At 42.1% G+C, this 16,879-nt stretch overlaps 1 protein-coding gene across 1 annotated transcript in view; it reads left to right on the top strand.

Annotated features, from left to right (window-relative positions):
• Positions 1–16,879, top strand: part of hhat (hedgehog acyltransferase) — a 113,069-nt gene that overhangs the window by 48,738 nt on the left and 47,452 nt on the right. The window contains exon 9 of the mRNA XM_045722118.1: positions 10,798–10,833. Coding sequence (XP_045578074.1) covers positions 10,798–10,833 — 36 coding nt within the window. The remainder of the gene's footprint in view (positions 1–10,797; positions 10,834–16,879) is intronic.

Here is a 16,879-nt window from a genome sequence, read left to right as displayed (position 1 = left end):
GGTGACCCAGACACAGGCCCAAAACAAACAAGTTAATCTACCCCAGTATCCCCTTGACTGATTTGGAAAAACTGAAGAGACACACCAGACAAGACACAGAGACAGCTAAAGGGGAGTAGATGATGGGTAGAGACACCAGACAAGGCACATAGACGGCAACAGAAGAATAGGATATGATGGAGAGAGACACCATGAAAACAGAACAGGCCATAACAGAAGAAGATAGACAAAGGAGACAGTAAGGAAAAAGTACCTGAGAGCGCAACAGACAAGACATAGAGAAATTGACAGCAGAGGGCACATGGAGAGAGAACAAACACACACGCACTCACCTCTTTGGACACACCTACTCATTCCAGGGTTTTTCTTTCTTTTTACTATTTTCTACATTGTAAAATAATACTGAAGACAATAACACATATGGAATCATGTAGTAACCAAAAAACTGTTAAACAAATATTTTATGAGATTCTTCAAAGTAGCCTTAATGACAGGTTTGCACACTCTTGACATTCTCTCAACCAGCTTCATGCATTTCAATTAACAGGTGTGCTTTGTTAAAAGTTAATTTGTGGATTTTCTTTCCTTAATGCATTTGAGCAAATCAGTTGTTGTGACAAGGTAGGGTTGGAATACAGAAGATAGCCCTATGTCCATATTATGGCAAAAACAGCTCAAATAAGCAAAGAGAAACGACAGTCCATCATTACTTTAAGAAATGAAGGTCAGTCAATCTGGAACGTTTCAAGAACTTTGAAAGTCATTTCAAGTGCAGTTGCAAAAAACATCAAGCGCTATGATGAAACTGGCTCTCATGAGGACCGCCACAGGAAAGGAAGACCCAGAGTTACCTCTGCTGCAGAGGAGAAGTTCATTAGAGTTACCAGCCTCAGAAATTGCAGCCCAAATTAAATGCTTCAGAGTTCAAGTAACAGACATCTCAACATCAACTGTTCAGAGGAGACTGCGTGACTCAGGCCTTCATGGTCAAATTCCTGCACAGAAACCACTACTAAAGGACAACAATAATGAGAAGAGACTTACTTGGGCCAAGAACACAAGCAATGCACATTAGACTGGTGGAAGTCTGTCCTTTTTAGAGTCCAAATTTGAAATATTTGGTTCCAACTGCCATGTCTTTGTGAGACGTAGAGTAGGTGAACGGATGATCTCGGCATGTGTGGTTCCCACCGTGAAGCATGGAAGAGCTGGTATGGGGTTGCTTATCTGGTGACTCATTCTGTGATTTATTTTGAATTCAATGCACCCTTAACTAGCATGGAAACCACAACATTCTGCAGCGATACGCCATCCCATCTGGTCTGGGCTTATTTGTTTTTCAACAGGACAATGACACAACACACCTCCAGGCTGTGTAAGGGCTATTTGACCAAGGATGAGAGTGATGGAGTGCTGCATCAGATGACCTGGCCTCCACAATTACCTGAGCTCAACGCAATTGAGATGGTTTGGGATGAGTTGGACTGCAGAGTGAAGGAAAAGCAGCCAACAAGTGCTCAGCATATGTGGGAACTCCTTCAAGACTGTTGGATAAGCATTCCAGGTGAAGCTGGTTGAGAGAATGCCAAGAGTGTGCAAAGCTGTCATGAAGGCAAAGGGTGGCTACTTTGAAGAATCTCAAATATAAAATATATTTGAGTGGCACAGCGGTCTAAGGCACTGCATCTCAGTGCAAGAGGCGTCACTGCAGTCATTGGTTCGAATCAAGGCTGCATCACATTCGGCCGTGATTGAGAGTCCCATAGGGCGCCGCACAATCGGCCCAGCATCATCCGGGGTAGGCTGTCATTGTAAATAAGAATTTGTTCTTAACTGACTTGTCTAGTGAAATAAAGGTTAAATAAAAAAATGATTCCATGTGTTATTTCATAGTTTTGATGTCTTCACTATTAGTAAAAAAGCATGCCATTGCACCAGTTTTAGCTGGATGGCTAATTTTAATCTGTAGTCCATCTGGGACACAGACAGTGATTGTCTCATCCCAGACAAGGCATCGAGTCACCTTAGTGCAGGGCTGTTCAATTCCAGACCTGGAGGCCCGAAACACTTGTGTTTTTTGTTTCTACCTGGTAGTTAAACTCACCTGGTGTCCCATGTCTAAATAAGTCCTTTATTAGAAACCACCCAAGCCCAGTAGGACAAAGTGTCCACGAGAACGTTCATATATATTGTTGGCAGAACAGAGGGTTGGAGGCACACCAAGTGTGCGTTCCAAATGTCACCATATTCCCTATATACTGTAGTGCACTACTTTTGACGAGGATACATAGGCCTTATATAGGAAATATGGTACCATTGGGACGCATGACCAATCACCACCTGGTCCAGACTGCACCCAGTGCCCTCTCTGCCCACTGTAATCTAATTAATGGTCCATGCTCCTTCCAGCAGCCTACATTAAGGGTAGACACCTGGAAGGGAGATGTGAGGGGACTGGAGGCTGCTTAGCTTCTCTCTGATTGGTAAGTGTCGGAGAGTCAGATGTAAGAGACGAGAGGCAGCAGGATAACTAAATTCCCTGGAATGTACACTGTATTAGCTGTGAGGAAAGTCAGATCAGAAGCACCCTCCTGTGAGGGCTAAAGAGAGGAGGTAATGAGTGTCTCTCTCGCTCGGTGTGTGTGGCTACGTTCCTTGGCAGGATAGTCTTCTGTATAATACATCAATTGCACACATTCAGAAGCACTCCACTTCAAGGGCCATGGAGATGGATGGGGAGGTGGGTAATATTCTATACATTACAAAAGGTGTGAAGCTACAAGCAACAGTGGGATTGAAAATTTGACAAATCCTAAATCGCCCGCCTAGCTCTATACTCCCTACTCACCCGTTGATATCTGAAAGTATAACTAAAACAAATATAGTAATGGATAGGCTAGGTAGTTCCTCCATATTGCTTACACCTATCCAATCTTCTCAGATATCCACAAGTGCATAGGGCCTAGGGGTCGATTTGGGATTGGGCTAATCAGGGTAAAAACTATTCAACACACTATAGTCTAATTTGGGTAAAAGCTTATTTGTATATCACATTTTACATTCTCTTTGGCACCTTATATTGTTCTTTTCCAAACGGAACAGAATTGGTCATAAAACCCACTCTGGTGTGACGAGACAATGCACAGGTCAGGTAGTAAATGCATAATTAACACATTATACAATGGGTGGGTCTAATCCTGAATGCTGATTGGTTAAAACCGCATTCCAGCCGGTGTCTATTCCACAAGTTACCACCGGCTAAATATATGACCTTAAAATGCCCATTTAATCTGTTCCATCTGACTGCACAATCCACTGTCTCATCAGCCCAGCCAACCAATTTATAAACTTGATCTCCAATATAAAAAGCCTTTAGACATTTATTTTTGACTAACATTTAGCTTTCAACAGCAGATATTTGTATAAACCTTGCTGTCTGTCTCTCCGACATTTGCAACATTGTTTCAATATTCAAATTGGATCTCCAGCTGTCCCATAGTAACGTGTCGGGAGTGTTTCTCAGCCAGTCGAAGTCATGAATCAGCTGGCATCATTTTTATGGATATATACAAAGAAATGTAAATTGAAAAAAGGTAAAACGAAACGAAGTGCAGCTAGTTTGCAGTCTTTCCAGCTTCAGTTTGAAGTTATTGTGTTGTTAGCTGTGTTGTTGGCTAGCTCCTCTGAACAACTGCGTCGTCCTGGCGAGTGAGCACATTTTCTATGCCAGGCAAAATCGCACCTCGTTAGCTCATTGATATTGATGTATAAAAATAAATGTCCCTAGAAAACAGCTTAAACAAATGCAGATGCAGCTACTTTGCTTTTATTCCGGCTGCACTTTTTGTAAATTAGCCGTAGTTAGCAAGCAAGGGATAAGAACGTTGCCAGCCAGTATAGCAATGGAACATTTAGAACGAATGACTGGGTCACGTCCATAGATGCATAACAAAAAGACAGAACGACTGGGTTGCGTCTCTGAACCGAACCGATAGAATGACAAGTCGGCTTGGGTAGCAACCCTAGATTTGTGTCAGGACTATATCTTGTGGAAGGATGAAATAGAAATAAATTAATCAAAATAACATTTATGAAAATATGCCAATAATTATTTGAATGTGTTGGTAACCCATTGTATAAAAGTGATCACGCCCTCTTAGCCGGATTGGAGGATATATTGGCCCTAGCCAATATATCCTCCAAACACCGCTTCTCGTGCATTATCACTTAAATAACCACATAGTGATATATTGGCATATGGTGACATACTGTATATTTTAACTAGCCCTGATACAAGGAAAACTATATTCCAAAACATTCCATACAGAAACTGTAATCAAATTGGCTATGTGCAGTTCAAAAATAAAACGTCAAACTAAAATATAGTCTTCTTTTTAAGTATAATTATGTTTTCCACTTTGTTTTCCTAAGTTAATTGTTGCCATCTGCCCTGTTCTGAAAGCCTCTGATCACCCCACGGAGACAAACATAGTTTAATGACTGCCACCAGTCCAGCCTGCGCTCTATGCAGCCATTATGGTTTCTAAAAGAAGAATCCAATACATTCAGCATCCAACTAGCAATAAAACAACGAAAGAAATTAAGAAGAACTCCTCCTCAGCAACTAGGTTAAGTGGGTTACTGTGTTGTCGGGTAGTGATTTTACAGAGACGGAGCTTCTCACATCAATTAAAGCCACAGTCTGAGATCTGGGAATACTGTATGTTTAATGTTCATTAGGGTCAGATTGGTCCAAGTGAGCCCTTTTGTCAGATGTTTAATGAAGACTTTAAGGTGAAAGACAGAGACAGACTCGTATACTGATAGACTTGGGTCTGTCTATCTTTTGCGTTGGGGTTATGTTGATTGTAGGCTACTGTAAAGGCCAAATCTGTGGAGCCAGCTGTGGCTCGATTGATTTGAAAACTCAATGCAATGGTGTGTGTGTGAGTAAGGGTGTGTGTGTGTACTCTACACACAAAGTGTACAAAACATTAGGAACACCTTCCTACAGTGAGCAAAAAAAGTATTTGATCCCCTGCTGATTTTGTACGTTTGCCCACTGACAAAGAAATGATCAGTCTATAATTTTAATGGTAGGTTTATTTGAACAGTGAGAAAAAAATCCTGAAAAACAAATGTCAAAAATGTTATAAAATGATTTGCATTTTAATGAGGGAAATAAGTATTTGACCCCTCTGCAAAACATGACTTAGTACTTGGTGGCAAAACCCTTGGTGGCAATCAGAGGTCAGATGTTTCTTGTAGTTGGCCACCAGGTTTGCACACATCTCAGGAGGGATTTTGTCCCACTCCTCTTTGCAGATCTTCTCCAAGTCATTAAGGTTTCGAGGCTGACGTATGGCAACTCGACCCTTCAGCTCCCTCCACAGATTTTCTATGGGATTAAGGTCTGGAGACTGGCTAGGCCACTCCAAGACCTTAATGTGCTTCTTCTTGAGCCACTCCTTTGTTGCCTTGGCCGTGTGTTTTGGATCATTGTCATACTGGAATACCCATCCACGACCCATTTTCAATCCCCTGGCTGAGGGAAGGAGGTTCTCACCCAAGATTTGACGGTACATGGCCCTGTCGATCGTCCCTTTGATGCGGTGAAGTTGTCCTGTCCCCTTAGCAGAAAAACACCCCCAAAGCATAATGTTTCCACCTCCATGTTTGACGGTGGGGATGGTGTTCGTGGGGTCATAGGCAGCATTCCTCCTCCTCCAAACACGGCGAGTTGAGTTGATGCCAAAGAGCTCCATTTTGGTCTCATCTGACCACAACACTTTCACCCAGTTGTCCTCTGAATCATTCAGATGTTAATTGGCAAACTTCAGACGGGCATGTATATGTGCTTTCTTGAGCAGGGGGACCTTGCGGGCGCTGCAGGATTTCAGTCCTTCACGGCATAGTGTGTTGAAAATAAGAATTTGTTCTTAACTGACTTGCATAGCTAAATAAAGGTTAAAAAAACAAAAAAACAGTTGTGTCAAGTTGGCTGGATGTCCTTTGGGTGGTGGACCATTGTTGTTACCCACGGGAAACAATTGAGCATTGGAGTTCTTGACACACTCAAACCTGTGCACCTCGCACCTACTACCATACCCCGTTCAAAGACACAAATTGACACACACACAATCCATGTCTCAATTGTCTCAAGGCTTAAAAATACATAGATATAGACCATATAAAGGCTTTATGAAGGCTATTAAGGGTTATAAATGGCCTTAAGTTGTTTGTTTGGTAATACTATTTGGATAGTCCATTTGTAGATGCTCTTCAGACTATAGTTGAAATGTTACTCATAGTCCATCTACTAACCCTTACTCTACAGTTATGGACAAAAGTTTTGAGAATGACACAAATATAAATTTTCACAAAGTCTGCTGCCTCAGTTTGTATAATGGCAATTTGCAGATACTCCAGAATGTTATGATGAGTGACCAGATGAATTGCAATTAATTGCAAAGTCCCCCTTTGCCATGCAAATGAACTGAATCCCCAAAAACATTTCCACTGCATTTCAGCCCTGCCACAAAAGGACCAGCTGACATCATGTCAGTGATTCTCGTTAACACAGGTGTGAGTGTTGACGAGGACAAGGCTGTAGATCACTCTGTCATGCTGATTGAGTTTGAATAACAGACTGGAAGCTTCAAAAGGAGGGTGGTGCTTGGAATCATTGTTCTTCCTCTGTCAATCATGGTTAACTGCAAGGAAACACGTGCCGTCATCATTGCTTTGCACAAAAAGTGCTTCACAGGCAAGGATATTGCTGCCAGTAAGATTGCACCTAAATCAACCATTTATTGGATCATCAAGAACTTCAAGGAGAGCGGTTCAATTGTTGGGAAGAAGGCTTCAGGCCGCCCAAGAAAGTCCAGCAAGCGCCAGGACCGTCTCCAAAAGTTGATTCAGCTGCGGGATCGGGGCACCACCAGCACAGAGCTTGCTCAGGAATGGCAGCAGGCAGGTGTGAGTTCATCTGCACGCACAGTGAGGCGAAGACTTTTGGAGGATGGCCTGGTGTCAAGAAGGGCAGCAAAGAAGCCACTTCTCTCCAGGAAAAACATCAGAAACAGACTGATATTCTGCAGAAGGTACAGGGACTGGACTGCTGAGGACTGGGGTAAAGTCATTTTCTCTGATGAATCCCCTTTCCAATTGTTTGGAGCATCCGGAAAAGCTCCGGAGAAGACAAGGTGAGCGCTACCATCAGTCCTGTGTCATGCCAACAGTAAAGCATCCTGAGACCATTCATGTGTGGGGTTGCTTCTGGTAGTGGGCTCACTCACAATTTTACGTAAGAACACAGCCATGAATAAAGAATGGTACCAACACATCCTCCGAGAGCAACTTCTCCCAACCATCCAGGAACAGTTTGGTGACGAACAATGCCTTTTCCAGCATGATGGAGCACCTTGCCATAAGGTAAAAGTGATAACTAAGTGGCTTGGGGAACAAAACACCGATATTTTGGGTCCATGGCCAGGAAACTCCCCAGACCTTAATCCCATTGAGAACTTGTGGTCAATCCTCAAGAGGCGGGTGGACAAACAAAAACCCACAAATTCTGACAAACTCCAAGCATTGATTATGCAAGAATGGGCTGCCATCAGTCAGAATGTGGCCCAGAAGTTAATTGACAGGGCGGATTGCAGAGGTCTTGAAAAAGAAGGGTCAACACCGCAAATATTGACTCTTTGCATCAACTTCCTGTAATTGTCAATAAAAGCCTTTGACACTTATGAAATGCTTGTAATTATACTTCAGTGTTCCATAGTGGATGAAATGCTTGTAATTATACTTCAGTATTCCATAGTGACATCTGACAAAAATATCTAAAGACACTGAAGCAGCAAACTTTGTGAAAATTTATATTTGTGTCATTCTCAAAACTTTTGGCCACGACTGTAAATCTAACCTTAACCTTAGCAAGCATTTGCTTATTAACAGACAGTTTGTTGATAGTATGACTATCTGTATAGCATCTACAAATCTGGACTATCCAAATAAAGTGTGAGAATTCGTTTAAAGTGGGCTTTAAAGAGTGCCTGTTTAATGACATAAAATAGTTTTTATGCCAGTGGGACCAGAAGACTGCTATTGGTTGTTCACTGTGAGATAACAGTAGTAATATTGAGTCCGTAACCGAGAGGCAAGGATTATCTAGAGGGCCTCGGGTCAGTCACACTAACATCAAACAGACTACTGGATTCACTTTCAACTGGCTCCAACTGTGTGCGTGTGAGTGTGCTTGTGACTGGGCTGGGCCAGTGTGAGTCACGAGTCAAGCACGCCTCACATATCTATGAATGTTTGATATGTGTCAGACTGACACTAGATACAATCCTATTGAGTTGTACCCTCTCCATCTGAACATCCGGTCCTAATGGCCTGGTACTCAGGACTCTATTGTCCCTCTAACCACTTTGACATCAATGCAAATGAAATTGAAAATCACATCAAGCACTTATCATCAAAACAGTATTTGGTAGTTATTAGAATCCCCATTCACTGCTTCAAAAGCAGCAGCTACTTTTCCTTGGGTCCACATGTAACATGACATAATACATAGTACAGACCATTATTAGTCAAGGACTGGAATACATTTAAAACGTCACACACAGCCTACATATCAGTACATGCACACTATCTAGGTCTAATACATAGTACAGAACATTAGTCAAGGACTGGAATACATTTTAAATGTCACAGCCTACATATCAGTACATATATATACTATCTAGGTCTAATACTTAGTACAGTGCAAATTACAATACAAGATACAGTATATAAAATGGCTGCGTCTCTTCACAGTCCCCTTTGTGCAGTGTTCTTTTATCTGTTTTTTTAACTGTCTATCGCTAGCTTGAGTTACCTGGGATGGCAGAGTTCCATGTAGTCGTGGCTCTATTTAATACTGTGCCTTTCCCAGCCTCTGTTCTGGACCTGGGGACTGTGAAGAGACCTCTGGTTGCATGTGTTGTGTGTCTGAACTGTTTGTCAACTGCTTGAACAGACAGTTCGGTACCTTCAACACGTCAATACCACGCAGAAAGACCAATAGTGATGCAGTCGATCTCTCCTCAACTTTGAGCCAAGAGAGACTGACATGCATTTTACTGACACTTTTCTTCTGTGTACATCTAAGTGCAATATGAGCTGCTTTGTTCTGGACCAACTGCAATTTACCCATGTAATTCTTTGCTGCACATGACCACACCGCTGAGCAGTAGTCTAGGTGCGACAAAACTAAGGCCTGTAGGACCTGTCTCATCAACTGAGATGTTTGAATTAGCCTTCAAAACTGATCGGCGGGAAATCACGCAGCCTCCATTCACTATTCGAGTGCATAAAGATTACGTCTTTTTTCACCGTTCCTGCATATTTGATAATGGGCCAGTCTAAATTGAAACAAATGTTACATATTAGTGAAGACAATATTAAATTGAGAATAGTCTGATGGGTGAAAATATGATCTCTTGATTCGAGAACAGCTGTGCAGCCTGAGGCAAGGAACAGAGCACAAGCTTTTTCTGGTACTTTCTCAAATCATCCATAGCCTATAGTCACATCATGCAGCCATATATATTTTGATTTGTAAGACATACTAAGGTTTGTATCATTCACAACTAAAGTTGCTAAATAACTCTAAATCTAGCATATTGCACCTGTTTCAAATGATCACTTTTAAGCTCAACCTGCCACTTCATATGCACGTTCGCTCCATAATGGAAAAATTATCCTTTCTATTTTATTCAGCCAAGTTCAGTTATTTTCTTCTTGCTATAAAATCATATAAAATAAAATGACACGGGACTCAGAAGCAAGAACAAGCCTACAACCTATGGCACACAGCATAGCCAGATAGCATAGGCCTACATTAGGCCAACTCATATTTTGTTCCTCTGAAATACATTTAATTCATATCATAATACTTCTTTAGACCTGACTAAAATAAATAATGGATTTATTGTGATGGTGTATATTAAATTATTTATTATACTTTTTTTTATGTAGTTGTTCCAAAGGTGAGCATCAGAGGCTTGTATGTGTGGAGGCCTGGAGATGCCAAACATGTTTATGTTAGTTAATGATCAATTACCGTGAGACCGGCAGTCTTTTGCATGACAATAACGGGCTGACAAAATTTCATGACAGGTACGGTCCTAGGCACACATACACAATCCATGAATCAAGACTTAAAAATCCTTCTTTAACCTGTCTCCTCCCCTTCATCTAAACTGATTTGAAGTTGATTTAACAAGTGACATCAATAAGGGATCATAGCTTTCACCTGGATTCACCTGGCCAGTCTGTCATGGAAAGAGCAGGTGTTCTTAATGTTTTGTATACTCAGTGTAACGTGAAAAACCAAATAATATGGAAAGTTGAGCCTTCATTCGTCCCTATTTTCATTTTCAGCAGATAAAAAAGGAGAGAAATCATATTAAACACCAAGAAATCCTCCTTTCATATTGTTCTTGAAATTTTGGCTTTGGACTAAATCTACAGAAATATGAAATGCTGGGGCAAAATACTGCCATGATCCCAACTTTCTTTTCTCTTCTCTCACTGTGCACCTGTTGAAACAGAAACATGTAGGACTGTGGAGACGGGATGACAGATCACGAGAAACAGTTAAAAGTAATAATAAAACAGATGTTTTATTTCATTGGTAGTTGTGTACTTTCATTTCAATAAACTGACAGACATGGTAACCAAATTGGTAAAATGTGTATATCAAAGAATTCACCACCCTCCTTAATGTGAATATATCTTGTTTTCCAGACACTTTGACGTCGGGCTGTATCACTGGCTAATCAGGTGAGACTCATTTTCAACATTTCCTAAAAATGTGTATGATAATTTTAAATAGGAAAAACCTATATAGACAAATTAAGAGCAATTGTGTTAGAAATGCTATACCAAAGGATTGACAATTGCGTAGACGTTTTTCAACCGCTCCACAAATTTCTTGTTAACAAACTATAGTTTTGGCAAGTCGGTTAGGACATCTACTTTGTTCATGACACAAGTAATTTTTCCAACAATTGTTTACAAACAGATTATTTCACTTATAACTCACTAAGAAACAGACGCATTCTTTGTACTTTGGTGTGAAAAGTGCAAGTCAATCCCAGAACAACAGCAAAGGACCTTGTGAAGATGCTGGAGGAAGCAGGTACAAAAGTATCTATATCCACAGTAAATGAGTCCTATATCGACATAACCTGAAAGGCCGCTCAGCATGGAAGAAGCCACTGCTCCAAAACCGCCATAGAAACGCCAGACTACGGTTTGCAACTGCACATGGGGACAAAGATCATACTTTTTGGAGAAATGTCCTCTGGTGGAACAAAAATAGAACTGTTTAGCCATAATGACCATCGTTATGTTTGCTATGTTTATGTGTTGTGGAAAAAGGGGGACGCTTGCAAGCCGAAGAACACCATCCCAACCGTGAAGCACGGAGGTGGCAGCATCATGTTGTGGGGGTGCTTTACTGCAGGAGGGACTGGTGCACTTCACAAAATAGATGGCGTCATGAGGAAGGACAATTTTGTTGATATATTGAAGCAACATCTCAAGACATCAGTCAGGAAGTTAAAGCTTGGTCGCAAATGGGTCTTCCAAATGGACAATGATCCCAAGCATACTTCCAAAGTTGTGGCAAAATGTGTGGGCAGAACTGAAAAAGTGTGTGCGTACAAACCTGACTCAGTTACACAAGCTCTGTCAGGAGGAATGGGCCAAAATTCACCCAACTTATTGTGGAAGGCTACCCGAAACGTTTGACCCAAGTTAAGCAATTTAAAGGCAATGCTACCAAATACTAATTGAGTGTATGTAAACTTCTGACTCACTGGGAATGTGATGAAATAAATAAAAGCTGAAATGAATCATTCTCTCAACCAATATTCGGACATTTCACATTCTTAAAATAAAGTGGTGATCCTAACTGACCTGAGCCAGGAAATTTTTACTAGGATTAAATGTCAGGAATTGTGAAAAACGGAGTTTAAATGTATTTGGCTAAGGTGTATGTAAACTTCCGACTTCAACTGTATGTGTAGAAATTTGTTACCACAGGATTGGAAAAATGCAACACAATTGGAATATATGGTTTTGATGCCTTCCTGCAACATCAGTATGTTTCAAATTAACATAGGTGGGAAAGTGAATTTGAAAAACTGTGGTATGAAATGAAAGTGTTTTTCCTTCAAGCCTTTTAAATTTATTAGGGGTTCAAGCAGCGAAACTGGGTGAAACCCTATTGTATTTGTTGGCCTTAATTATTTCGGTTCTCCGTGGATGTGGTGAAAAATGAAAATTCCCATAAGGCCTAGGAGGGTGCAACTTGGCATGATGGTAAAGGCCCATGGGCTACACCCTCTCATGCAATGCCATGCTAATTGGCCAGATGGTAGCACTATAACAAGCAATTGAAAGTGCAGTCTTTGAAAGGTCACACCGTTCACCCTGTTTGACCGTCATGGAATTCGATACATAGGCCCTAAAATAACACTAAAATAACACATCCTAGATCTGAATGAATGAAATAATCTTATTAAATACTTTTTTCTTTACATAATTGAATGTGCTGACAACAAAATCACACAAAAATAATCAATGGAAATCCATTTTATCAACCCATGGCAGTCTAGATTTGGAGTCACACTCAAAATTAAAGTGGAAAACCACACTACAGGCTGATCCAACTTTGATGTAATGTCCTTAAAACAAGTCAAAATGAGGCTCAGTAGTGTGTGTGGCCTCCACGTGCCTGTATGACCTCCCTACAACGCCCGGGCATGCTCCTGATGAGGTGGCGGATGGTCTCCTGAGGGATCTCCTCCCAGACCTGGACTAAAGCATCTGCCAACTCCTGGACAGTCTGTGGTGCAACGTGGCGTTGGTGGATGGAGCGAGACATGATGTCCCAGATGTGCTCAATTGGCTTCAGGTCTGGGGAACGGGCGGGCCAGTCCATAGCATCAATGCCTTCCTCTTGCAGGAACTGCTGACACACTCCAGCCACATGAGGTCTAGCATTGTCTTGCATTATGAGGAACCCAGGGCCAACCACACCAGCATATGGTCTCACAAGGGGTCTGAGGATCTCATCTCGGTACCTAATGGCAGTCAGGCTACCTCTGGCGAGCACATGGAGGGCTGTGCGGCCCCCCAAAGAAATGCCACCCCATACCATGACTGACCCACCGCCAAACCGGTCATGCTGGAGGATGTTGCAGGCAGCAGAACGTTCTCCACGGCGTCTCCAGACTCTGTCACGTCTGTCACATGTGCTCAGTGTGAACCTGCTTTCATCTGTGAAGGGCACAGGGCGCCAGTGGCGAATTTGCCAATCTTGGTGTTCTCTGGCAAATGCCAAACGTCCTGCACGGTGTTGGGCTGTAAGCACAACCCCCACCTGTGGACGTCGGGCCCTCATACCACCCTCATGGAGTCTGTTTCTGACCGTTTGAGCAGACACATGCCCATTTGTGGCCTGCTGGAGGTCATTTTGCAGGGCTCTGGCAGTGCTCCTCCTGCTCCTCCTTGCACAAAGGCGGAGGTAGCGGTCCTGCTGCTGGGTTGTTGCCCTCCTATGGCCTCCTCCACGTCTCCTGATGTACTGGCCTGTCTCCTGGTAGCGCCTCCATGCTCTGGACACTACGCTGACAGGCACAGCAAACCTTCTTGCCACAGCTCGCATTGATGTGCCATCCTGGATGAGCTGCACTACCTGAGCCACTTGTGTGGGTTGTAGACTCCGTCTCATGCTTCCACTAGAGTGAAAGCACCGCCAGCATTCAAAAGTGACCAAAACATCAGCCAGGAAGCATAGGAACTGAGAAGTGGTCTGTGGTCCCCACCTGCAGAACCACTCCTTTATTGGGGGTGTCTTGCTAATTGCCTATAATTTCCACCTGTTGTCTATTCCATTTGCACAACAGCATGTGAAATTTATTGTCAATCAGTGTTGCTTCCTAAGTGGACAGTTTGATTTCACAGAAGTGTGATTGACTTGGCGTTACATTGTGTTGTTTAAGTGTTCCCTTTATTTTTTTGAGCAGTGTATATAGATAGCATCTATAGATCAAGGTCTCTCAACACAATATTTTCTAGGCTAGCATCTCAAATAACATGGCTGCTACTAACCAATAAACATTCACTTGGGCGTGGTCTGGCACATAAACACACATAAATCACACACAGATATTTGTATTGTAACAAAACGTAATACACATGTTCCAAACGTTGTCAAGACAACATATGCAAGCACATTCTGATCAACCATGTGGTGGCGCTATACCGGGCACATGATCCTACTATCTTTTGATCTGTTTGACTGAGTGATTATGGTTGTCACACTTGCTCGGGATGAGTGTAGCTAACCTGTAGAGTATGGTTCAGTTTGGCCGCATGGTGGCGCTGTTGGGCAAAACAAAGTATTGTAAAATATTGTGTTTGCATTGTATGTGTGAACAGCGACTGCGGGGCTCAGGGTAGAACCTGTAAAACAATAATAACCAACCTGTGTTCAATTAGTATCTCTGTTCAAAAACAATGTTGGCGGTTTTTGTCTTTGTGGATTGTCCTTTCCTACTTGTCCCTAATGTTCAGAGAGGAAGCGGTACATAACCAAGTGAAGTTAACAAAGTGTACCTTGGAGGCATATATATATTTTTAATTAACTACCTCAGATACTGTACAATTCTTTTATTTTGTTACTTTAAACTGCAGTTTGTGGGTGCTCAGCTTGGTTCGAAAAGATTCAAACACATACCTTACTTACATGAGATTCATTTTCACAATCATTGTGCTGAATCAGTAGGAAGATTCCCCCCCCCCCACACAACGAAAGCATCATAGAAATATGGTCTTTGAGTTCCTCTATTAAATATGTGTCCGTGTACATCTGGGAAGCGCTGTTTGTACTCCTGTGAGCACATTCATTGTTGAATATTCAAGAGCTCAGTAAAATTCCCTGTACAAAAACACACGTCATTACTACCTACATAGGCTTGTGCCAATGTGGATCTCCAGCAAACAAAAGATGTTTGATCCACTGCTGTATTTGCATGTATTCATTATTACGCTGTGTATTGCCATCACAGGTGAACCACTTGTGTGGCATATTTTTTTGTATTTTTTGCTTTGTTCGAAAAATGCTCATCTCTTTGAATATGCGCATATAAAACACATGCATAATGAATCTGTGTTAATTTCTACTTTTAGTTTTTCTGTGTTTTTAATGATGGACAATAAGCTCTGAATGTGTTAGTTTGGGCTCCATGCTCGGATTTGGTGATTGCATTTGGAAAAAGGTTCTTCACCTTGGGTTACCACACCATCATTATCAGGTCCGTCACCTGCCATAATGTCCCCAGTGAAGAGATCCATCAACCTGAACTTGAAGGGCCAGGTTCCTGGACCAAGATTAAGGCTAGTCCTGGACTAACCTATATATTTTCAATCGGAGGTCTCGATTGAAAATTTATTTTTTTCTGCAGGAATAGACCTGTTCTGTGTTTTCCTGCCCAATTCAATCAAAACCAGTGACTAGAGATAAAGCATTATTGTGCTCTAAGAATGCAGTCATGGTCTCTGCCATTACATACAATGCTTTGAATTATATACTGAACAAAAATATAAATGCAACATGTAAAGTGTTGGTCCAATGTTTCATGAGCTGAAATAAATGATCCCAGAAATGTTTAATTCACAGAAAAAGCTTATTTCTCTGATTTTGTGCACAAATTTGTTTACATCCCTGTTAGTGATCGTTTCTCCTTTACCAAGATAATCCATCCATCCTGACAGGTGTGGTATATCAAGAAGCTGATTAAACAGCATGATCATTACGCAGGTGCACCTTGTGCTGGGGACAATAAAAGGCCACTCTAAAACACAATGCCACATATGTCTCAAGTTTTGAGGGAGCGTGCAATTGGCATGCTGACTGCAGGAATGTCCACTAGAGCTGTTGACAGAGAATTGAATGTTAATTTCTCTACCATAAGCCGCCTCAAACGTCGTTTTAGAGAATTTGGCAGTATGTCCAACTGGCCTCACAACCGCAGACGACGTCTTACCATGCCAGCCTTGGACCTCCACATCGGGCTTATTCACCTGCGGGATTGTCTGAGACCAGCCACCTGGACAGCTGATGAAACTGGGTTTACCAACCAAAGAATTTCTGCACAAATTGTCAGAAACCGTCTAAGGCAAGCTCATCTGCGTGCTCGTCTTCCTCACCTGGGTCTTGACCTGACTGCAGTTCGGCGTTGTAACCGACACGCTGGAGAAGTGTGATCTTAACGGATGTATCCCGGTTTCAACTCAACCGGGCAGATGGCAGAAAGCGTGTATGGCATGGTGTTGTGTGGACGAGCGGTTTGCTGATGTCAACGTTGTAAACAGAGTGCCCCGTGGTGGTGGTGGGGTTATCGTATGGGCAAGCATAAACTACGGACAACAAACAATTGCATTTTATCTATTTCAATTTGAATGCACAGAGATACCGTGATGAGATCCTGAGGCCCATTGTCATGCAATACATCATGTTTCAGTATGATAATGCACAGCACCATGTCGCAAGGATCTGTACATAATTCCTGGAAGCTGAAAATGTACCAGTTTTTCCACGGCCTGCAAACTCATTTTTGGAATTCTCTGGATTGACATGTACAGCAGCGTGTTCCAGTTCTCGCCAATATCCAGAAACTACGCACAACCATTGAAGAGTAGAACAACATTCCACAGGCCACAATCAACAGCCTGATCAACTCTATGCGAAGGAGATGTGTCGTGCTGCATGAGACAAATGGTGGTCACACCAGATACTGACTGGTTTTCTGATCTA

The sequence above is a fragment of the Salmo salar genome, chromosome ssa01, assembly GCF_905237065.1.
Source record: "Salmo salar chromosome ssa01, Ssal_v3.1, whole genome shotgun sequence".
In the NCBI taxonomy this organism is placed as follows: domain Eukaryota; kingdom Metazoa; phylum Chordata; class Actinopteri; order Salmoniformes; family Salmonidae; genus Salmo; species Salmo salar.
The sequence above is the reverse complement of the archived record's forward strand: the minus strand, read 5'-3'. Positions and strand labels throughout refer to the sequence as shown.